Source organism: Heteronotia binoei, chromosome 17 (assembly GCF_032191835.1).
Source record: "Heteronotia binoei isolate CCM8104 ecotype False Entrance Well chromosome 17, APGP_CSIRO_Hbin_v1, whole genome shotgun sequence".
In the NCBI taxonomy this organism is placed as follows: Eukaryota; Metazoa; Chordata; class Lepidosauria; order Squamata; family Gekkonidae; genus Heteronotia; species Heteronotia binoei.
This window is the reverse complement of record NC_083239.1, coordinates 45,006,335-45,029,880: the sequence shown is the minus strand read 5'-3', so window position 1 is coordinate 45,029,880 and position 23,546 is coordinate 45,006,335. Positions and strand designations below refer to the sequence as shown.

General features: G+C 45.2%; 1 protein-coding gene across 1 annotated transcript; it reads right to left on the bottom strand.

Annotated features, from left to right (window-relative positions):
- Positions 1-363: 363 nt before the first annotated feature.
- CD79A (CD79a molecule) lies at positions 364-20,148 on the bottom strand. The gene is made up of 5 exons (XM_060258178.1): positions 20,094-20,148; positions 11,133-11,576; positions 3,428-3,546; positions 2,288-2,353; positions 364-1,564 (listed from the first exon to the last, which is right to left on the bottom strand). Exons 1-5 carry the CDS (start codon positions 20,146-20,148, stop codon positions 1,442-1,444), a joined length of 807 nt encoding a protein of 268 aa, XP_060114161.1. The 3' UTR covers positions 364-1,441.
- Positions 20,149-23,546: the final 3,398 nt, after the last annotated feature.

Below are 23,546 nucleotides of genomic sequence, written 5' to 3'. Positions count from 1 at the left end.
CCATTTCAAATTACTTCCTACCAAAGTTGCCTTGCTATCAAAGCAGCCACCAGGCCTGCATTCCACATATTTCCGTCTTTAGTTTAGAACTAAGCCATTCCCAATTTTTATTTACCAAATGAGAAAGTTAGATTTGATTATTTTATTGACATCTCAAAGCACGCAAAAAAAATGTTACAGCAATATAGTTACAGCAATATAGGATTACAAGATGATTCGCAAAGTAGGTTCCTTATTAAGTACTGACTTGAAAAGACTGTTAGACTGGATGAGCCATTGGCCTGATCCAACATGGCTTCTATTATGCTCTTATGTTCTTATGACTGTGCCAGGGCATTGCTATTGTCTGTGATTGCCCTCTGTATTACAATACACATCCAGAGCCTTGCATGCCACAATAAGGAGACAAAGCTACCAGAACACTACTTCCTGGAAATGATCAGGCCCTTGGAAAAGCCTAGTCATTTATTTGTTGGTTCCCTTGGAAACCAAAACTCATTGGTCCATGGAACCACATACATCCTTAGCTACAAGTCAGGTCCACATGCCTCAAATGTCCCCAATTTGTTCTGTCCTTGCTTTAGCCTTGAAGAATGTCAGGGGAGCCCTTTAGTGAACCCTACTCAGAAGAACTGAAATAATAACTCTCCCATTAAATAATGGGACAGTATGAAAATACCTCAGAGGTGTTGAAGACAAAAGAGATGTTGAATTAGAGGCATTATGGAATTCTACTAGATTTGCAAGACAGCCTACCAAGCTGTTTACCATCCTTTTCCTCCCCTCTGCATGTTTTACATGAGATACCCACCTTTTTAAACCAAAGTGCTGCTTTAGCCATTAACTGTTCAGCATTTGTTTTCAGTGATGAAAAGCTTTAAAAGGTTATAAAATCTGAATTGGGGGAATTGAGATCTGGGACTACCCCCAATAGGTACTGAACATAGTTTGGTTTTGCAGCAATTTTGTAGGGCCATTATTAACATGATCCCAGAATGAAAAGGATGGTGCATGTAGTAGGGGGACTTTCAAATCTACCCTTGCTCTGCAAATATTATGTCTGTAGTCTCTACCTCAGGAAGGGAAGACAGAAGCACAGACAAGTCAATGTATGCTTGGCAAATGCATCCTCTGAATCTCATTGAAACAAACAGCATTACTTATGGCTTGGAATCCATTTCAGAATCAGGAAGCAGCACATGGGGAATCAAAAGAGTGAGGACATTTCGAACAACATAGTTCTTACTAGGATATTTTTCTGGAAAAACATCATTAGTCCATTTTCCTCAGTTTCCTTGTAACGCTGAAATGGTTACACAAATTGTCAGCATCCAAGAGAGAGGAATGCATATTTTCCCCATGGCTTTGTAGGACACTTAGAAGATTTGGGAATCAAAAATACTTTTTAGCAGTTTTCTGAAAACAACACAAGGCAAAGGTATCATGGTTTTTCTGGCTTTTCCAACTGCAGATCAATCACTTTGACATTGCCTATGTCCTGGTAGGTAGCTTGCAGCCCCCGTGAGATATCCTCATACATGGAGCATTCGTCCAGATTCAATCCCTAGGGAGGGAAGAAACAAGTCATTTATAAAGAAGCAAGTATTTTTAGGCTGCAATCCTAAACTAGCTCGGCAGGACTTCATTCTCAGAAGACATGCATAAGATTGAATTGTTAGGGGGACAGCTTGCTCCTTTTTGTGCAGTCCACAGAGCAAAAGGGATGAACCTGAGCAAACATCAGAATACAGTCCCAAACTCACATAATGAGCTGTCTTGGGTAACTAAGAAGGAAGCCTATAACAAATTAAGAAGAAAATGGCCCTGACCTAGATAGCCGAAGTTAGCCTGATCTCATCAGATCTCAGAAGCTAAGCAGGGTTGACCCTGGCAAGTATTTGGATGGGAGACCTCCAAGGAATACCAGGGTCATGACACAATAGCAAACTACCTATGAGTGTCTTTTGTCTTGAAAACCCTATGGAGTTGCCATATGTTAGCTGCGACTTCATGGTAAAAAGCAAAACAAAAAAAGGCAAACTTTCTGCTTGATTAGGATCAAAGAGATCTGATTTTTTTTCTTTGAAAGCCATGAAATTTCTACAGCTGTGGCTCACTCATTTAGCTTACTGCCATTGTGTACATATATTTTTTTATGCCAGATGTTGGAGAGTTTCTTACAGAGGAAGGAGGCTGCTGGTTGGGATTACTATTTGCATTATTTTATGAATAAATCATCTCTGAAATCTGCCTCTATTCCATTGCATATAATGTTTCCTTGAGTTACCTCATACAGGTTCTCCTCTTCGTATTTCTTCTTGGCCTGAATCAGGCTCTCATTTTCCCACCTCTTCTGTAAAAAGAAGTAAACAAGACACTGAGAGCCACATAGACAACCAGAGAGACACAATGGGCAGTATGAGTTGGACCTATGTCCAGCTACAGAGTAATATCAGATTCTGGTACATTCCACTTGAGTGTATATGGCATCATCTAGCTGTCATTCCCCTCGATTATAATTCTTAAGGGGGAAGAGATTCCTCAGTTTCCCACCTACCAGCAGTGATTAGATTGAAAAGCAGCTGCATATTGCATTAAGTGGGTTAACACTGGTAGGGTGATGATATTTGTCTGTTGCAATGAGAAAATAATCTCAGGTGCCTGACAATTTCTTGTGGACTGCAGCCTGTTTCACATATGTATCCATCTTAAGGTGTAGCTGCAGAGAGTCATGATTACATGAATTAGTCTTCAGTTTAAAGTGCGGATTTATCAGCAGCCATCACTGAAGACATTAGGCCAGCATGTCTCAGATTTTTATTTTTATTTACTAAGAGAGACACACATGCTATACTGGGGGCTCAACAGTGCACAGAGCACCAACAGCTAGTGTGGTGTAATGATTACAGTCACACTGGGATCTGGAAAAACTGGGTTCAGGTGATGCTGTACAGTGAAACCCACAGGCTACCTTGGACTAATCACTCTCAGCCTAACCACAGTGTTGTGAAAGAGGCCACTTTGAACTCCTTGCAGGAAAGCGGGAATAAAAGGCTGAGAGCCTGAGCTCTTGGCAGCCTGCCTGTATGGTTCCAACAAACTCCCATTTGGGGATGGTGGTCTGGCTGTTGGATTTGTGCTCAACCCAAGGGTCCATCCTATAGAATAAAACTGTGGATAGAATGAAAAGCCTGCCTATTGGGAAAACCTTAAAATGGTTTGATGAACCCACTTTAAAAAAAAACCCCACCAGTGATTCCATTACAGTTTGTTACTGTCTGGGGAGGAAGGAAGCAGAATGCTTTTTAATATAGCAATCTAAAGCGGAACAAGATCTGGTGACTGGAAACTGTAGGTAGATAGATTCAGAATGGGTCATATATTGCGTGTGTCTCCGTATATGCAAAAGTGGGAAGAAACTGCTCACCCTCAACAGGAGAAAAAGACCCGGTCCGATGGCACAGATGAGTAGGAGGAAACCCTCAGCTGTGATGATCTTGTTTTTGACGGATTCCCTTATATTCAGAAAGGAAGTGGGGTGAGGTCCTAGAAGAAAGGAAGCAAGAGATAGGGGGTTGGTCCAGACTCCCCATTGGCATCCCTGCCCTCCCTTTTGCTCATTCCCGCAGTCCCATGCAATGTTCCCTCTAAGCTGCAGAGTCTTGTGAGCAAAAATTCTACTTTGTGAGCTACTGGCATTAAAGTTGTGATCTACTGGCATTAAAGTTGTGAGCATAAAGTGTGCACTGGGGTCATCCTTCCTAAGCTAAGACAAAAATCTGTGAGCTAGCTCAAGCTAACTCAGCTTAGAGGGAACACTGGTCCCATGTGAACACTACAGAAGCAATAACAACAACTACAAAGGAAAACCTAATTCTGTTTTTGGAAAATATCGGTCGATCATCAGATGTATCACTTTGAGTAATTTTGTCTAGCTTTGACAAAAACTTGGGACTAAATGAACCTTACCTACAATTTAAGATACATACAAGCTCTATGACACACAGGGACCTGATCCAGAGACACTCGGTGTGGTGGAAAGTGCTTTAAAGTGGCAGCTAACTTATGGTGACTTTCAAGATAGGAGAGGTGGTTTGCCATTGTCTGCTTCAGCATAGTGACTCTGGGTTTCCTGGGGGGTCTCCCATCCAAATACTACCCAGGGTTACCTTGCTTAGTTTCTGAAATCAGATGGGATTGGGTTACCTGAGCCATCCAGGTCACATATGAGTAGACCTAAGTTAATTTATCTTGCTGTTTTTCCCCCTACGAAACACAAGCCAATATATATATATATATATATATATATTTGAGAAAGAAGTTGCAATTAATTGGCCATATTAGTTTCAATAGGAATCAAGCACAATTTAACCATACTTTATTTCAGTGCCCTTATGTTTAAGTCTGACCTAGTCAATGGCACAATGTTTGCTTTTCCATGACGAGCATAGTCTGTCTTCTGTGGGTACGCTACAATGCCAAACTTCCAAGCAGAAATTCTCCTAAAAGACTTAGGGAACCACAAGGGCAAAGTTGCACTATAAAGTCTGTCTAAAGCTTCTGGACACTTTTCAAACTTCAAAGGCAATGCTGTGTCAGCCGACAGTCCTTTGTGTCACAAGTCGACAGCACTTTCAGAGCAGAAATGGAAGTTCCAGTTGACTGTATGTGGTGGTGGAGTATTAACAGAGGGAGGGGACAGGAGATGCTCTGCCCAAGATACCATTTAACCAGAGTGCCAAACCTATCTTGGTTTATGGAACTTAGTAGATGCCCTGGGCCAGTCACTGTTTCTCAGCCTAGGCCTATGTAACAAGGCGACCACCTGAGTAATCATCCCTCTAAAATGATCACCGTCGTTGCTTCAATTGTCAAATATTACCCTCAGGCATAAGTAAAGATTTAAACAATTTTTGTTTTATTTGAAAAAACTGGCAGGGAAGGGAATCAATATTTATATAGGGTTTGGGATTTGGAATAGGTAGACAGGAAGTTAAATCTAAACACAAAACTGCATCTGAATGCTGACTTCACAAGAGACGGTTTTATACTTAACATTCTTTGGCTTTCATTAAGGTATGGCAGATGTTATAATCCTTAGTCTTAGAGATTACTTGGTATAGGTTTTGTATTACACTTCACATGTGATAAGCATACGGGCTTGAGAATGTACTCAACTTTGTCACTTTGTTTAAGACTAAGGTCTTCCCACTAGACCCCTTTTCTCTGGCAAGACTGTTATTCTTTAATGGTGCATTCACACTACACTAAACAATGCGTTTTACATCTGGAATTTTGCTATTCTTACACAGTAAAATCTGGATGTAAAACGCATTATATAGTGTACTGTGAATGCACCATAAGGTAAATAAACCGGGCCTTTGGCGTGTTGAGGGCCTTTCAGTGCTGTTTCAAAACCTTTGCCAAACTCTGATCTTCCATACTGACAGTCTTTTAACACTGGACATTAAGCTTAAAACAGGAGAATTATTTTCCTTCTCAAGATGTGTTTCTTTGTTTCATATGCACAGAGACTTTAAACTTTTTGGAACAGTTTCTCATCAGAGATTCTCCTAGGTTCAAAGCCATACAGCTCTGTCTCTGAAACAGTCTCCGCTTTTTGTGAATCTTCTTCCAATAAAGTCTCTCAAGACTCCACTGTCTTCTCCATATACTTCTCCAGCTCTTCAACTGCCTAACTGTCACTCCCTTCTTGACAGCTGCAGTTCCCCCAATCAGAGTGAGTTCCATCATGCCATCTCACTCCTCTCATCCAAGCAGCATTGCTTTTAAGCATGTAATTGCCTGCTATCCGTCACACCCTATCTCACAGGGCCGTGGTAAGGATAAAGTGCTCAGGTCCGCTGATACCACATTAAACTCCTTGGACGAAGGGCAGAATAAAGCAATTAAATATTGTGTGCTCATGTCAGGGTTTTCCATTTACACCCCAGAACATACCTGCCCCTCTCCCTGCTGCTATGCAAGCTAAACACACTGCATCCCTCAAGAAGGCTTCAGTGCAGAACATCTGCATGTGTAGCCCCTGCTTAGCTAAAACTCTATACAATTCCCAATATAAAACTGTATGTCCCTTCAGAAAGTTGGGTGTTTGTATTTCCTTGCCAAGTGATGAGAATTTTGCCTCATATAACACCTGCTCAGAAATGTGGAGAAACAATGCAGTGGTAGAATTCTACTCACACTTTGGTTAGGATAACAGATAGCCAGTTTACCAAGAGTTTGTATGCAATTCATGACAAGTTAAAACTGGAGGAATGGCTATCTGTGATTACTTCAATAAGAGGAGGGGGCACTTTCTTGCTAAAACATCTCCTTCGGTTCCAGAAGCTGTTTTTCTTGTTCTAGACTACCGGAGGTCTTTCCTGCCTTTTGCAATGACCATCTTGTTCACCGTGTGGCATTATCAGTATACACACAGCTGGCAACAGGTCAAAGATGAGCTCTCTGAGGCCATTCCTAGTGCAGAAACCGGTATAGGGGGAGGGGAGTCCATGCCTCTTCTCTGCATGCACTGCCGTCCTGATTCAGATGCGGCCTCAACATACCTTGGAATCATGAAGCTCTCAGAACACTTTGGTGACCTGACTGGTATAGTACTCATAAAAAGATAGCTGGCAAATGACAGTTGGGCCCTTCAGTCCTTTCATTACAGTCTGTGTTTGACAATAATAGCTTAAACTCCTTAGAACAGGGGTGTCGAACTCATTTGTTATGACGGCCGAATCTGACATAAATGAGACCTTATCGGGCCAGGCCATGTGTGTTATAAAATGTAATGCCAGGTAGCAGAGATATAAATGTTATAAAGGCACAGACAAACACAATTAAATATTTTTTTTAAAAAAATGCTTAAAATATTAGCACTTATTGGTCTTAAAGGTGTTTTCTTTGCATTTCTCCCATGGGATCCAGGGAACTGGGCATCCAGGGGACCAGGATGGGGAAGAGCCTCAGCCAGTAGAAGGAAGAGAGGCTTGGCTTAGTAGCTTTGCTGTGCGATTGAGAGAGCCTGGCAAAGCAAGCTCTACCTCCCCCCCTTTCCTTTCCTTTCCTTTCCTTTCCTTTCCTTTCCTTTCCTTTCCTTTCCTTTCCTTTCCTTTCCAAGGGAGGAGCCTATGGAGAAAACAGAGGTTTTGCTCTGTCACTCCTGTGCAATTGAGCGAGGCTTGCAAAGCAAGCTGTGATGCAGAAGGAAGCAAGAGAGAGGGAAAAAGAAGCAGACAAGAATCAGTTGCTCAGGGACCTGACAGGAGCCCTCTGGGGGCCTTCATTTGGCCCCTGGGCCACATGTTTGACACCCCTGGTTTAGAGGAAGAGCAGGCTAAAAATACACTAAATATTGCTCCTTGGAATTGATTTCTGGGGTTGTCTGCTGTCTGAGTCAGATTCAGACAGCCACTTCTGATTTTTATTTATTATTTATTTTCTTGTTTGAATTTATGGTCTGCCCTGCCTGAAATGAGCTCAGGGCAGATTACAAGCAGGGTAAAACAACAGTAAATACAATTAATTAAACTACATTTAAAAGAACATAATTAAGATGTACATCCATATGGTTTCCATCTGGTGCTTGGAAAGATCAACAGAAGTAAACAAACTTTGGGCCTTAACGAAGGTAGCCTCAGCTGCAGCAGGAGAGGACAGAAGATGTTAGTGGATGCCAAAGACTTCAGCCTGGCGGAACAGCTGCATTTTGCAGGCCCTGCAGAATGGTAGCAAGTCCTGCGAGGCCCTGAAATCTGCTGGGAGCATGTTCCACCAGGCTGGGGCCAGGGCAGAAAAGGAACTGCCCCTGATCTAGGCAAAGAAGATGTCCTTTGGGCCAGGAACAACCAGTGATCCTTGTTTTGCAGAGTGTAAGGCTCTGTGGGATGTATATGGGAAGAGGTGGTCTCTCAAGTATGTTGGTCCCAGGCTGCACAGAGCTCTGAAAGTCAATACCAACACCTTGAAATTGATTCAGTAGTACTCTCTTGGTAACCAGTGCAATTGGCATAGCGCTGGCCAAACGTGTGCCTGCACAGGCGATGCAGTCAGCAGTCATGCTACCTTATTTTGGGCCAGCCGGGGTTTCTGGAGCAGTTGCAAGGGCAAGCCCACACAGAGTGAGTTACAGTAATCAAGTCTGAAAGTGACCATTGCATTGCATGAGTCACAGAAGCCAAGTCTTGAGGGGATTCTGCCAAAGATGGTAAAAGGCAGACCTGGCAATTGTGGTGACCTGGGCCTCCACAGAGAGTGGGACATTCAGGACCACCCCTAGGCTCCTCACCTTCTGGGCTGGCACAAGTACATCCTAGGTGGGCAGCTCCCCCCCTTCCTCAAACTCAGGTACAGCACCTCTGTCTTTGTTGGATTAAGTTTCAGCCGACTCTGCTGCAACCACAGCTTCCAATGCCCTGGTCAGATCTTCTCCCCCTGCTTGTGTTTTTAAAACCCACACAGGGAAATGGCCAGAAAATAACCAAAGAACAGCGACACACACACTTTGCAAATACGATTTTGACACCACACTTTGCAAATACCATGTTGAGATTGCAGCTGAAATAGATCTGGTAGGTAAAAAAAAAAGACCAATAAACTTCCTCTATATCAAATTTTCAAACATACTTTTGAATTTATATTTCTGTAATCTGATGTTTCCCCCCAGCCCAGTCTTGCCAGTTCTCGGAAGCTAAGCATGATTGCTATTTGGACAGGAGACCCACAAGGAAGACTTTGCAGAAGAAGACAATGACAGACCACCTCTGCTTAATCATTTGCTTTAAAAACCCGATGGGGTTGCCCTAAGTTTCAGGTTTAGATATATTCAAGGGGGGGAAATCAATTGAGTATGGTGATTCCACTTTTTTCTGAGATTACATTACTTACCATTGTCACATATTTTTAAACAAACATCTCTCAAACTGAAGTAGCAATCCTGCCTACACTTACTTAGGAGTTGCCTACACTTAATTAGGAGGGAGAGTGGCTCAGTGGTAGAGCATCTGCTTGGTAAGCAGAAGGTCCCAGGTTCAATCCCCAGCATCTCCAACTAAAAAGGGTCCAGGCAAGTAGGCGTGAAAAACCTCAGCTTGAGACCCTGGAGAGCCGCTGCCAGTCTGAGTAGACAATACTGACTTTGATGGACCAAGGGTCTGATTCAGTATTAGGCAGCTTCATATGTTCAAATAAATCAGCATAAGATTGGGCTGTATGTTGCACTCCCTTGCTTTCACCAAGGAGAGAGATCTACACACAGGGCTCTCCTCTGAAGAATCCGTGGGGGAGGATAAATGAGAGCTGGAACAATATGTGTGGCAAATCAGGGGTTTGTACCCTGAGTCCAAAGCCCACACTACACATTACCATTTTTAACATAAGGTGTCTGGGTTTTTCTAACTCAATCACACATTGGGCACATGGATGTATGATTCAGATAAGAACCATAGCATGGGAAGTGAAAAAGCTTTGACTTTCCCTCTTGTATTATCTTCCCAACTCAAAATGTTCCCAGGGGGCCCTGACCTGGATAACCCAGATAAGCAGGTCCATAACTACAGTGGGGCCAGGAGGGGCCAGGCCTCTCCTTTCAATCCCCCCTTCCAACTGTATAGCCCCTCCAAGGGAGGGCCCCCAATCTGTCCCTTGTGCTCACCGCCCACTCTGAACAAGTCGTAGCATTGCTGGAGGTCTCTCTGGTGCATCGCTCCAAACACTTCCTCCAAACCTTCCCCTTTTCTCTGTCTTCTCTCCCCTTCTCTAACACAGTGTGCCGAGCAAGGGGGAGAGAGTCTTCTTGCAGCCAACCTTCTGAGCTCCCGAACTGGGTTTAAGAGATCTCTGTGTCTCTCTGAGAGAGGGGCACATAAGAAAGGGGTGGGGGAGAGTGGAGCTGCTGTGACTGCCCAGGTGAAGGGAGGTTAGCTTGTGGAACTCAAGGCAGCTTACAGTGCCAAGACCTGGGTGCCCCCCCGGTCCTCCCAAAACAGTAAATCCTGTTGTGGGTCCCACCAAACATGAAATCCTGGCTACAGCCCTGCAGATAAGTCTCATCTCATCAGATATTGGAAGTTAAGCAGGATCGACTCTGGCAAGCACTTGAATGGGAGACCACCTTGGAATACCAGCAGTCAGGAGGGCAGGGGCAGGCTTTATTCAACCACCTCCCCAAATATCTTCCAGGCCCCCAGTAGGGGACAGTCACCAGAGGTCACCATGACCTCCAGGGGCAGACACACAAACACAAAATACAAAAATTCCAAAAATAAATAGTTCCTATGGGGTGCAATTTGCCCTACTGGGGAGCTGTGCATGTAGCTTATCTAGTACACCACCCAGGCTTTCTAAATTTTCAAAATTCAGAAACAACGATTGGAAATAGAACTTCAAAACCAATGTTAATTTTTTTTTTGTTTAAATTAAAGCTGTATTCCAGAATGTAGACCAAATTTCAAAGGTAGCTGCACATTTGGAATTCTGACATGGCATGGTGGGCGCAGCAACAGAATGGCTGCCACAAAATGGCTGCCACAGAAGGCAGAGCCACTCACAAAATGATTGCCACAGTTGAACTTCAGTAATGCAATTTAGACCCTTGTGCTGTGAAGGCAGCCGCTGCCAAAGCAACATTTAAAAAAAAAAAATCTGCACAGCCAATCAAATCACCAGGGGGCCCTGACCATAGCCCAGACAAGCCAATAAGAAGCTTTGCAAGGCCCACGCACCTACCTAGCCCCACCTACTTCCTACAAACACTTGGTGTGCACCAAAACAGGCATTGGTGAGCACAACGGTACCCAGAGGTGGAATTCTAGCAGGAGCTCCTTTGCATATTAGGACACACACCCCTGATGTAGCCAATCCTCCAAGAGCTTACAAGGCTCTTTTTTGTAAGCTCTTGGAGGATTGGCTACATCAGGGGGTGTGGCCTAATATTCAAAGGAGCTCCTGCTAGAATTCCACCCCTGACGGTACGCATGGGACACCATGCTGGGGACCTGTTTTAGGGCTTTGTGAAGTTTACTCAGATTCTCCTCTGATCATTCTGACATGCATGAGCTATTTACAGACCACCTCCTTTTGCTTATTCAAAATAATCTGCCACGGGGCGCAATGTCCACACTCACTCCGGACCCAGAGGTATGTGCCACATGACTGGTCGGAGTCCTGGGAAGACGTCACGATGCAGTAGTACATGCCGGAATCTCCCGTCTTGGCTTGCTCAAAGGTGAGGTTTGAAACGTCATTTCCAACAGTGATGGTTGGGTTGGTGCTGGAAACATTAAAGCCCCGGCTGCAGTTGGGATAGCAGGATTTCCTCCAAGTGACGCTAACGTTTTCTGGGCCATTGAATCTGCATGTCAAGAACGCGGAATGCCCTTCCAAGGTGAAGAGAGAGGAAGGCACAGGGTACACTTGCACTGGTTCATGAGGACGTTCTTGGTTCATTGTTTTAACGTCCGAAACTGGACTGGGGCTGTCTTTAGTGGTCATTGCTGCCGTTCCTTCCTCTAGCTCTGAGATATTTAAGCGCTTTGCAGTTGACGCTGGATCCTGTGCACAAAAGTGACCTGTGGCAACAAGAATTGGTAATTTCTTAGTGTACAAAAATAACATGGAAGGAAGCCTGTTCAGGCAGTGTATAGAAATGGCTGAGTGGTTGTTCTCTTCCAACTAGACACCTCCTATTTTACCTGTCGGGGCAGAGACAGAGCTGGATTTTTTTGTAGCAGGAACTCCTTTGCATATTACGCCACGCCCCCTGATGTAGCCAATCCTCCAAGAGCTTACAGGGCTCTTCGTACAAGGCCTACTGTAAGCTCCGGGAGGATTGGCTACATCAGGGAGGTGTGGCCTAATATGCAAAGGAGTTCCTGCTACAAAAAAAAGCCCTTGGCAGCAATACCATCCAGTTCACAGGTACTAGGGAGCCAGCTGTAGTGGTACAGATTGTCCATCTTTAACTAGATTTGAATCCACTAGAACCTTAAATATCAACAAGATTTGGGGGGTATGAGTTTTCAAGAGTCAAAATGCCATTCATCAGATACAAAGGAAGTTTAGACCAGGAGTGACCAAACTTGCTTTATGTAAGAGCTACACAGAATAAATGCCAGTCGTTTGAGGGCCTCGAGATGTGAATGTCAGATGTTTGAAAGCTGCAGAATAGGACAGGAAGGTGGCACATAGATGGGTAAGGAGGGAAGGAGAGGTGGAAATAAAGCAACTTTAACTTTAAATTATTCTCCAAGCCGCCAGCTGGCTTAGCTTGGAGAAGGGATTTAAAGAGACAAATGCCTTCCCTAAGCCAGCCAATGGGGTGGTGGGGGCTACAAGAGCCACACAATATGTGTGAAAGAGGCACAGTGGCTCCTGAGCCACAGTTGAGCCAACGCTGGCTTAAACTCTTCAGAGCTCAAATCTAAAGTGCTCCTGGGCTCTGATCCACTTCTTCCCTGGCAGACCAAGACAGCTGGCCTCTGAATCCATCTTTAACAGCAGTGTAACATGCAGAACATTAGAAGATGAAGCTTTTTCTGTCATGGGCTTGGGGAAAAACTTCACCTGCAGTTTTTCTCCGTGTCAAGCTTCTAAAGTTCTATAGCAGAGGCAATATAAACATATTTATTTTGGTTACTTATAGTCCACCTTTCTTGCTGAGACTCAAAGAACTCTATGTAGTATAAGCCAAGGACAACCGACAGGACATCCAAAGAACAGGACAACAGGGTCCGGGCTGCAGAAATCTGAAAACAGAAAGCTCACAAAACTGACCCCCTATTCAACATGCGGCTGGAGGGCTTAATCAGGCCCCCTGAGGGCACCTATCAGGCCCCCGAGCAACTGGCTGTCATCTGCTTCCTTTCCCCTCTCTCTTGCTTCCTTCTGCATCACAGCTGGCTTTGCCAGGCTTGCTCGATTGCACAGGAGCTACAGAGCAAAGCCTCTATTTTCTCAATTGGCTGAGGCTCCTCCCTTGGGAAGGAAAAGGGGGAGGGAAAGCTTGCTTTGCCAGGCTTGCTCAATTGCACAGGAGCTACAGAGCAAAGCCTCTATTTTCTCAATTGGCTGAGGCTCCTCCCTTGGGAAGGAAGAGGGGGAGGGAGAGCTTGCTTTGCCAGGCTCTCTCAATCGCACCACAGAGCTACTGAGCCAAGCCTTTCTTCCTTTTGTTGGCTGAGGCTCTTCCCCATCCTGCTCCCCTGGGGAATGAAAGAAAGAGCCAGAGCTTCCTTTGCTCAGTTCCCCGGATCCCATGGGAGAAATGCAAGGAAAGCACCTTTAAGTGCTAATGTTTTAAGCATTTTTTAAAAAAAAAATCTTTAATTGTGTTTGTCTGTGCTGTTATAATGTTTATAGCTCTGCTACCTGGCATTACATTTTATGACACACATGGCCTGGCAGAAGAAGAAGAAGGATTACATTGGAGTTATATCCCACCCTATACTTTGAATCTCAGAGAGGTCACAATCTCTTTTACCTCCCCTCCCCCCACAACAGACACCCTGTGAGGTGGGTGGGGCTGAGAGAGCTCTGATAGAAGCTGCCCTTCCAAGGACAACTCCTGCGATAGCTATGGCTGTCCCAAGGCCGTTCCAGCAGCTGCAAGAGGAGGAGTGGGGAATCAAACCCGGTTCTCCCAGATAAGAGTCTGCCCTTTCAAGGACAACCTCTGCCAGAGCTACGGCTGACCCAAGGCCATTCCAGCAGCTGCAAGTGGAGGAGTGGGGAATCAAACCCGGTTCTCCCAGATAAGAGTCTGCCCTTTCAAGGACAACCTCTGCCAGAGCTATGGCTGACCCAAGGCCATTCCAGCAGCTGCAAGTGGAGGAGTAGGGAATCAAACCCGGTTCTCCCAGATAAGAGTCTGCCCTTTCAAGGACAACCTCTGCCAGAGCTACGGCTGACCCAAGGCCATTCCAGCAGCTGCAAGTGGAGGAGTGGGGAATCAAACCCGGTTCTCCCAGATAAGAGTCTGCCCTTTCAAGGACAACCTCTGCCAGAGCTATGGCTGACCCAAGGCCATTCCAGCAGCTGCAAGTGGAGGAGTAGGGAATCAAACCCGGTTCTCCCAGATAAGAGTCTGCCCTTTCAAGGACAACCTCTGCCAGAGCTATGGCTGTCCCAAGGCCATTCCAGCAGCTGCAAGTGGAGGAGTGGGGAATCAAACCTGGTTCTCCCAGATAAAAATCAATGCACTTAACCACTTCACCAAACTGGCTCTCATTTATGTCAGATTCGGCCGTCGTAGCAAATGAGTTTGACACCCCTGCCCTATATTATATTCCCTTTCAAATAGCAACCCCTGAAATCATCTCTCCACAGTTCCTTCCCTGTTGATCAGGTCAATGAACCACATCTCCCTCTTGCGATCCTCTCTAGCATCCCTCCAGGGCATTGGGCTGGTTTTAGTTCCTTTTTCCTTGCCCCTGTTGACAGGAAACAGAACAAACTTGAGAAGCAGTTTCCGAATGCAAGCTCTGCAGCCCAGCCTGGGCAGGAATGAAAAGGTAAAGGTGGAGCGGATGTTGAACGGTGTATAAAAGGGTACTTTTGCCCCTTGGGGGACAGAAACTTTGAAATAGGCATGGGTTATAGGGAAGGAAGGGTGTGTATGTATGTGTGTGCGCACACATGCATACATACATGCAAAGGAAGTAGTACTGCAGGTTTTGAACATAATTCCTGCTGGGTCAGACCAGTGGTCCATCTAGTCCAGCATCCTTTCTTGCACAGCCGCCAACCAGTTCCTCTGAGGGGCCAACAAAAAAGCATAGGTTCACAAGAACTTATGAAGAGCCCTGTTGGATCAGACCAATGGTTCATCTAGTCCAGCATCCTGTCTCACACAGTGGCCTACTAATTCCTCTGGAGGTCCAACAGCAGGGCATAGAGGCCGAGGCGTTCAATAAGATCCCTGCTGGATCGGACCAGTGGTCCATCTAGTCCAGCATCCTGTCTCACACAATGGCCAACCAGTTCCTCTAGATGTCCAACAACAGGGCATAGAGGCTGAGGCCATCATGAGAACATCAGAAGTGCCCTGCTGGATCAGACCAGTGGTCAATCTAGTCCAGCATCCTGTCTCACACAACGGCTAACCAGTTCCTCTGAGGGTCCAGCAACAGGGCATAGAGTCTGAGGCCATCATGAGAACATCAGAAGTGCCCTGCTGGATCAGACCAGTGGTCCATCTAGTCCAGCCTCCTGTCTCACACAATGGCCAACCAGTTCCTCTGAGGGTCCAACAACAGGGCATAGAGGCTGAGGCCTTCATGAGAACATCAGAAGTGCCCTGCTGGATCAGACCAGTGGTCCATCTAGTCCAGCATCCTGTCTCACACAATGGCCAACCAGTTCCTCTGAGGGTCCAACAATAGGGCATAAAGGCTGAGGCCTTTCTCTATATGTAACGTAACTAAACAATAGGGAAAGACCTCAGCCGTTATGTCCTGCTGTTGGACCCTCAGAGGAACTGGTTAGCCATTGTGTGAGACAGGATGGTCTGATCCAGCAGGGGTCTTATGAAGGCCTTGGCCTCTATGCCCTGCTGTTGGACCTCCAGAGGAACTAGTAGGCCACTGTTTGAGAGAGGATGCTGCCAAAACCTGCTATTCCATAATCCTGTTGATATACACCCAGAAGTTCTTAAGGATCAACCATCTCACCTTTGAATTCCTTAAGAACTTCTGGGTGTATGTCAACAGGCTCGGGAGACTTACTGGTTTTAAATTTCCCTGATAGGTCTATGACTTTATCTCTTTCTACCTCATCTTGACTGAGTTTTTCAGACTCCTTTCCTAAAAGCACGCTTGCCATGGAATAGCAGGCTTTGTCAGCTCCTTAAAATCTAGATTTTCAGTAGCAGAATCCTGGCAAGAATAGGCTTCAGGAGAACCTTGCAAATTAAGTTCACAGAAGTTCCTAGTCCTCATGACAGTTTTATCTAGCTTTCTTGCCCAAATATACTAACACTAGCCATTTACAAAAAGAACATAAGAGAAGCCACGTTGGACCAGGCCAGTGGCTCATCCAGTCCGACACTGACCATTTTCGCACTAACCTTGCTCTGTGCCAGGCTTCTGTTTCTCTCCGGAGCAAGCTAGCAATTTTGCACCAGCTGCTCTATGCTGCCATTTTGTGTCGGGGTAACCCGCGATTTGCCGCACGGCAATATAAACCTGTTTTTTCAGGTTTATGCTGCCGCACGGCAAATCACAAGTTTTTTCAGGTTTACGCTGCTGTGTGGCAAATCACAGGTTGCCCCGGTGCAAAATGGTGGTGCGGAGCAGTTGGTGCAAAATTGCTAGCTTGCTCCGGAGAGAAACAGAAGCCTGGTGTGGAGCAACCTCGGAGCAAGAGTAGTGCAAAAACAGTCTCTATGTCCTACAATGGCTAAAACCAATCAGGAGGTCCACTAGTGGGGCCAGAATCAAGAAGCCCTCCCGCTGTTGCCCCCCCCAGGCATCAACAAAACAGAGCATCATTGCCCCGCCCCCCAAAAGAAGAGAAACCGAATCAGCTCCCTTCCCATTTCCAAAAGCTTCAGCACATGAACGCCAAAAAGAGATTCCACCTTAGCAAGGGTGACCAGCTGGTTAGCTGTTTACAGGTTTGCTTCAAGAGATCTCTGCCAAAGCAGGTTTTCGAAACAAAGGGGCACTTTCAGAAATGGGTTGTCTTTTATGTATGCTTGATTTAACCCTTGTATGCATGTAAAAATATTATGAAGGGTTTGACTCTGGAAAGCTTCTACCCTTGGTTTCTATTGTGCTCCTGGACCCAAGGCTAGTTGCAAAATTCTGATATTGGAGGACTCAAGCTTTACCCTACTGAGAAAAACAAAACCTAGCAAGAAGTTGCCAGTCCCCTGTTGGGAAAGTCAACACACACAGGAAACCACAGGGTATAGATCAGGGGTGGCCAACGGTAGCTCTCCAGATGTTTTTTGCCTACAACTCCCATCAGCCCCAGCCAGCATGGCCAATGGCTGGGGCTGATGGGAGCTGTAGGCAAAAAACATCTGGAGAGCTACCGTTGGCCACCCCTGGTATAGATAATTTTATCAATACAGAAACCACGGTCATGCTATATAATTCACTGCACATTTATCATAATACACTCATTACATTTCCAATTTTCTTGTATCATTCAAAGTCCAAAGTTCATGAAAATAATTATCCACTCCGGATGCTTGAAAATAAACAATAAGGTACCAATCCCTGCTGTATCTGTATATTCTTTCTCAGACGCAGGAGATACCGTAAGGAAATAAATTCTCTTTCCAGGCAGAAACCGGTGCAGCAGCGGATTAGAGAATTTCTGCCTGGAAAGAGAATTTATTTCCTTACGGTATCTCCTGCGTCTGAGAAAGAATATACAGATACAGCAGGGATTGGTACCTCATTGTTTATTTGCTAGCATCCGGAGTGGATAATTATTTTCATGAACTTTGAATGATACAAGAAAACTGGAAATGTAATGAGTGTATTATGATAAATGTGCAGTGAATTATATAGCATGAGTGTTTGCAATGCTTTAACACCGTGGTTTCTGTACTGATAATCCCCAGTTGGGGGCAGGGGATCCCCTGGTTTGGAGGACCTCCCCACCACTCCAGGGTTATCAGAAAGCGGAGGGGGGGGGAAATGTCTGCTGGGTACTCCATTATACCCTATTGAGACCAATTTCCATGAGTGTTTGCAATGCTTTAACAGTGTTTCTGTATTGATAATTCAGTGGTTTCTGGATTGATCTGTGGGTCCCTGGGGCTCCAGGGGGCTGTTTTTTGAAGTAGAGGCACCACATTTTCAGCATAGCAATTGGTGCCTCTCCTCAAAACACCCACCAAGTTTCAAAAAGATTGGGCCAGGGGGTTCCATTTTGTGAGCCCCAAAAGACAGTACCCCTGTACATTATTTCCAAACGGAGGGAAGGCATTTAAAAGTGTGTGGTCCCTTTAAATGTGATGGCCAGGACTCCCTTTGGAGTTCAATCATGCTCGTCATACCATTGCTCCTGGCTCCACCCCCAAAGTCTCCTGGCTCCACCCCCAAAGTCCCCAGGTATTTCTTGAGTCTGATCTGGCAACCCTACTTCTGAGGAAGACTCTGCAGAAGGCGGCAATGGCCAACCACTTCTGCTTCTCCCTTGCCTTGAAAGTCCCATGCTGGGGTCAACCATAGATCAGCTGTGACTCCATGGGACTTTATACGAACACAGGCAGGATTATGGTTTATACTGCAACGAAAATTATTCATCGATGGTATCTAGGGTGTGCGATGATTTCCAATTTTAATTTCCCTGACACTTTACTTAGTACACCAACCTCCAGGAAGCATGAATTTTAAATGGCCAGCATTCATTCGTTAGTAATATTTATGAGCTGCGCTCTTTAAAAAGATTGTCCAGGGTAACTCACAACGCAAAATACACCAATAAAACAGATGAAAATGATCAATGGACAGTCCATAAAACATTACCTATTAAAACAGCGGAGGATAACAAACAAGAATGTTGAGTCATAAAGGCGGAAAACTAAACAGCTCTGTACTTTTAGGACCAATGATTGTTGGGGGGGCGGAGGAGCTGTTGTAAAAAATTACATGGAAAATGAAGTAAGAGAGGTTAGGTGGAAAAGTCGATTCCTTTGGGGTCAACTAGGATGACAGTTTCTAAATAACAAATGCAACGGAAAGCCCGCCACATTCTATGGGGTTGTACCATTTAATGCTGAGGAATTTTCTAGCCTAAGGAATCAGAGGTTACATTGTCGACCGATTAAAATATTTAACAGATTGATCATCTATTAACTAAACAATTAATTAAATGCAGGTCTGCACATTCCAAAACACTCAGCATATATTCCTTTCAAAATACAGAAGGAATTTACATACTTTTTAAAAAAGAAAAAAGCTGATACTCAAAGCCTTCTTCTTTCACAATAACATGCAAAACCCAAACCGAACTGGACTCCAGAAAAAATAGGGTTGCCAAGTCCAATTCAAGAAATAGCTGGGGACTTTTGGGGTGGAGCCAGGAGAAAGGGTGTGACAAGCATAATTGAACTCCAAAGGGAGTTCTGGCCATCACAGTTAAAGGGACTGCACATCTTTTAAATGCCTTTCCTCCACTGGAAATAATGGATAGGGGCACCTTCTTTTGGGGCTCATAGAACTGAACTCCTTGGTCCAATCTTTTTGAAACATGCAGGGTGTTTTGAAGAGAGGCACTGGATGCTATGCTGCAAATTTGGTGCCTCTACCTTAAAAAACAGTCCCTCTAAGCCCCATATACCCACAGATCAATTCACCATTATACCCTACGGGAATCAGCCTCCATAGGGAATAATGGAGTGCCCAGCAGTCAATTCCCTCCCCTCTCACTTTCTGATGACCCTGAAGTGAAGGGAGGGCCTCCAAACCAGGGGATCTCCTGCTCCCACCTGGGGATTGGCAATCCTAAGAAAGAAAACAAACTTCAACTGCCATCTTGCCTTTTGATGCCTCCGTTGTAGTTGCACATCAGCGTTTTATGGCAACCTCAGCTTAGGGATAAGAGCCCCGCGGTGCAGAGTGTTAAAGCTGCAGTCCGAAGCTCTGCTCACGACCTGAGTTCGATCCCCGGTGGAAGCTGGGTTTTCAGGTAGCCGGCTCGAGGTTGACTCAGCCTTCCATCCTTCCAAGGTCAGTCAAATGAGTCCCCACCTTGCTGGGAGAAAAGTGATGACCGGGGAAGGCAATGGCAAACCACCCCGTAAAAAGTCCGCTGTGAAAACGTGAGAGCAACGTCACCCCAGAGTTGGAAACAACTGGTGCTTTCACAGGGGATCTTTCCTTTCCTTTCCAGCTTAGGGATGCCTCTTCCGCAGCCAGAGAGGGTTTTAATCATGTTACTGCTCTGTCCTGTTGACAAATTTTGTTTGTGCCTTTTCCTGGCAGAGAGAAGCAACGCTTCCTCCCTTAAGCATCTTGCGCCAGGCTGCCACCCTAGCCTATCCACCTCTCTTTGCTGTTTCCTTTCGTTCTAATCACCTGCACAGCCATCCACCTTGATTTGACTTGCCTATACCTTTAGCTTTCCCTTACCTGCAAACAGCCCCAAGAGGAGCAAGGAATATAACCGTTGCCAGCCACCTTCCATCTTGCGATCTGCAGGTTCCTTGCGACCACTCCGTGTCCCCCACCACGGTCCTAAGCTTCCATATATTGCTCTGATAAGTCTCTGCGGCACTTGTGGGTTCTTTTTAAGCGTAGGCTTCTTTTTTCCCCTTCGGGGCAGACGCCAGGAGATGTGCCCGGTTGCTCTCTTGTTCCACCTCACTGAGCTAACGAGACTCTTTTTTTTGCCTTTGCATTTCGAGTTGACCTTCTGCACTTGAAAGTTCTGCTGCCGGAAACACATGCAAGGGGACGCGGCTAGATTTTACACTCCCCACTATTTCACAAATGAAAACAGAGAGTCTTGTGTCTTCGTCGAACTCTGGCTTTCATACCAAACACAACTAAAATGTGGTTCAGGTAGGGAGCGGTGTCGGTCTGAAGCAGCAGAACAAAATTTGAGCCCGTGGCACTTTCATTACATTTGAAAAAACATGCATGCATATGAAAGCTTATACCTTGAATACAAGTTTGTTGGTTTTAAAGGTGTCACTGGACTGAAACTTTGTTCTACAACTAAAGTGGACACATGCCACATTTTGGGCAGGAGCTCACCGGAGCTCCGGAACCTCTAAATTATATCATGACGTGAGACGTCCAGGCTGGGCAATGTGCGATATGGCAAACTTCTCTGAGCGCTGTTGAGCTGTCCGTTTTTAAAATGTTTTGATTGTATTTTATTGTTTTATCATATGCTATACTCTGCCCTGAGCCCTACGAGGAATAGGTGGAATAGAAATATACTAAAATAAATACATTTTATTGTGCTCTTTCATTCTCTCCTCCCCCCCAAAATAATTGCTTCTGGGGGCTCCATTGTTCAAACCTTCTGTGAGAATTCTGCTGAACTCTTAAGGTTCACCTATTAAAACAGCGGAGAATAACAAACAAGAATGTTGAGTCATAAAGACAGAAAACTAAACAGCTAATATTTCCCCCCCCACACACACAAAAAAATGCGAAAATAACCAAAACATATAAAGCAGACAGATGGAAATCTTCCTCATGCCACTGTGGCCATGTAGGAGAAAGCCATTTAAAAAGTATGACGGGAGAAAGGTTTTTTATGACAATTCTAATTCAAGAATGTTTATTGGATTTATATCCCGCACTCCCTGCCAGAGCAAGCTCAGGGCGGCGCACAACACATAAAAACAGTTCACATTACATTATTAAAACCGTTAAAACATTTTGGTGCTAATATCAGTTGACATTATCACATTATTACATTTCAGATGGCGTTCAGAATATAAGGTATCCTTCTCTAGTCCCATATCAGTCATTCCAGGTTAAAGGCCTGCCGGAAGAGTGTTGTTTTACAGGCCTTCTGGAACTGGGTGAGGCCCTAACTTCTTCTGGCAACTGATTCCACCAGAAGGGGGCAGCGATCGAGAAGGCTCTCTCTTGACTTTTGAAGGTAGATGCTGAGGTGATATAATTTAGTACACCTTCCGGTGACGTCAGGGGTGTGTGGCAGATGCAAATGGGTTGTGCTAATGAGCTCAGGCACCTCTTTTTCTATGAAATGACCCCTGAGTGTACATGCTTTATGTACACCCGCATACACACCCGCCTACAAACACTTACACATTGCTAAAGGGGAGGGGACACAAGGGGAAGGACATCTGTCCCTGGAAAGAGGCCCAAGGGCCGTGGTGAGATTCCTTCCCCTTCTGGCCTCAATAGCCCAGGATAGCCTGACCTCAGAAGCTAAGCAGGGTTAGCCCTGGCTAGTACTTGGATGGGAGACTTCCAAGGAATACAGAGGCAGGCAATGGCAAACCACCTCTGAGCATCTCTTGCCTTGAAATCCTGTGGGGTCACCACAAGTCAGCACACTCCTCCCTCCCAGGAAGAATATGGTTTCTCGGGAAAGACTAGTGTAATCCCATTTTGCAAGACCCTGAGCAAATGTGTTAACGAGAAGATATTCTGGAGGCCATTCATTCATAGGGTTGTTGCCAGGGTTTTTGTTTTTGTTTGGTAGAAAAAGCCCAGCAGGAACCTATTTCCATATTAGGCCACACCCCCTGACATTGTTTCACATAGGGCTTTTTTGTAGAAAAAGCCCAGCGGGAGCCCATTTGCGTATTAGGCCACACCCCCTGACATCACCATTGTTTCACACAGGGGTTTTTGTAGAAAAAGCCCAGCAGGGACTCATTTGCACATTAGGCCACACCCCCTGACATTACCATTGTTTCACACAGGGGTTTTTGTAGAAAAAGCCCAGCAGGGATTCATTTGCATGTTGGGTCACACCTCCTGACATCACCATTGTTTCACGCAGGGGGGTTTGTAGAAAAAGCCCAGCAGGGACTCATTTGCACATTAGGCCACACCCCCTGACATTACCATTGTTTCACACAGGGGGTTTTGTAGAAAAAGCCCAGCAGGGACTCATTTGCACATTAGGCCACACCCCCTGACATTACCATTGTTTCACACAGGGGGTTTTGTAGAAAAAGCCCAGCAGGGACTCATTTGTACATTAGGCCACACCCCCTGACATCACCATTGTTTCACACAGGGGTTTTTGTAGAAAAAGTCCAGCAGGGACTCATTTGAATATTAGGCCACACCCCCTGACATCACCATTGTTTCACACAGGGCTTTTCTTTGCAGAATAGCTCAGCGGAAACTCGTTTGCATATTAGGCCACACACCTCTGATGCCAAGCCAGCCGGAACTGCATTCCTGCTCAAAGAAAGCCCTGTTGGAAGCATATTGATGGCACTGAACACACAATCCCAGCCACCAGTAAGAGAAGGAGACAACACAGGGACTTTAAACTAGAAATGCCTGTAAGTGTGAAGGCAATGGTGCCTTGGTGTTCATGGCACATTGCCTTCACACTTACAGGTATGAAGGTTAGGTTATGATGCATCCATAACACATCAATTATCTGACTTTCAGAGAGGCTGAGCCTGAAGTATGAAAAGAGTGATCCTTTTAAAAAAAAGACACTAATATTTAAAGAGGGCACTGTCCAAATGTCCCCTAAACGCAAAATAGAGATGAAATGCATCTACTGATTTCCCAGAAACAGAACAGAAAGCCAAGTCTATCCCTCTTATAAACTGCAGCCCTTGGACTTTATACTTGATTAGTGAAAAGCCTGCACGTTTTAATTTCTTTCTAATCTATTGCTAAAATGTCCCCAAACGTTAGAGACCAGGAGAGCACAGCAACAGATCTTTCTTTATAATGTGGCAGCACTTGTAGAACTTGCCGATCAGATAAAAAACATACATTTGAATTTGTAGTTCAAAGTTCCCCTTTTTACCCCCTAATACATCCTCTGTTCCACATTCTGCAGTTCCCCAGTGGCTTATCAACACAAATTCCATGCAAACTATGGAACTGGATCACCAACCACGT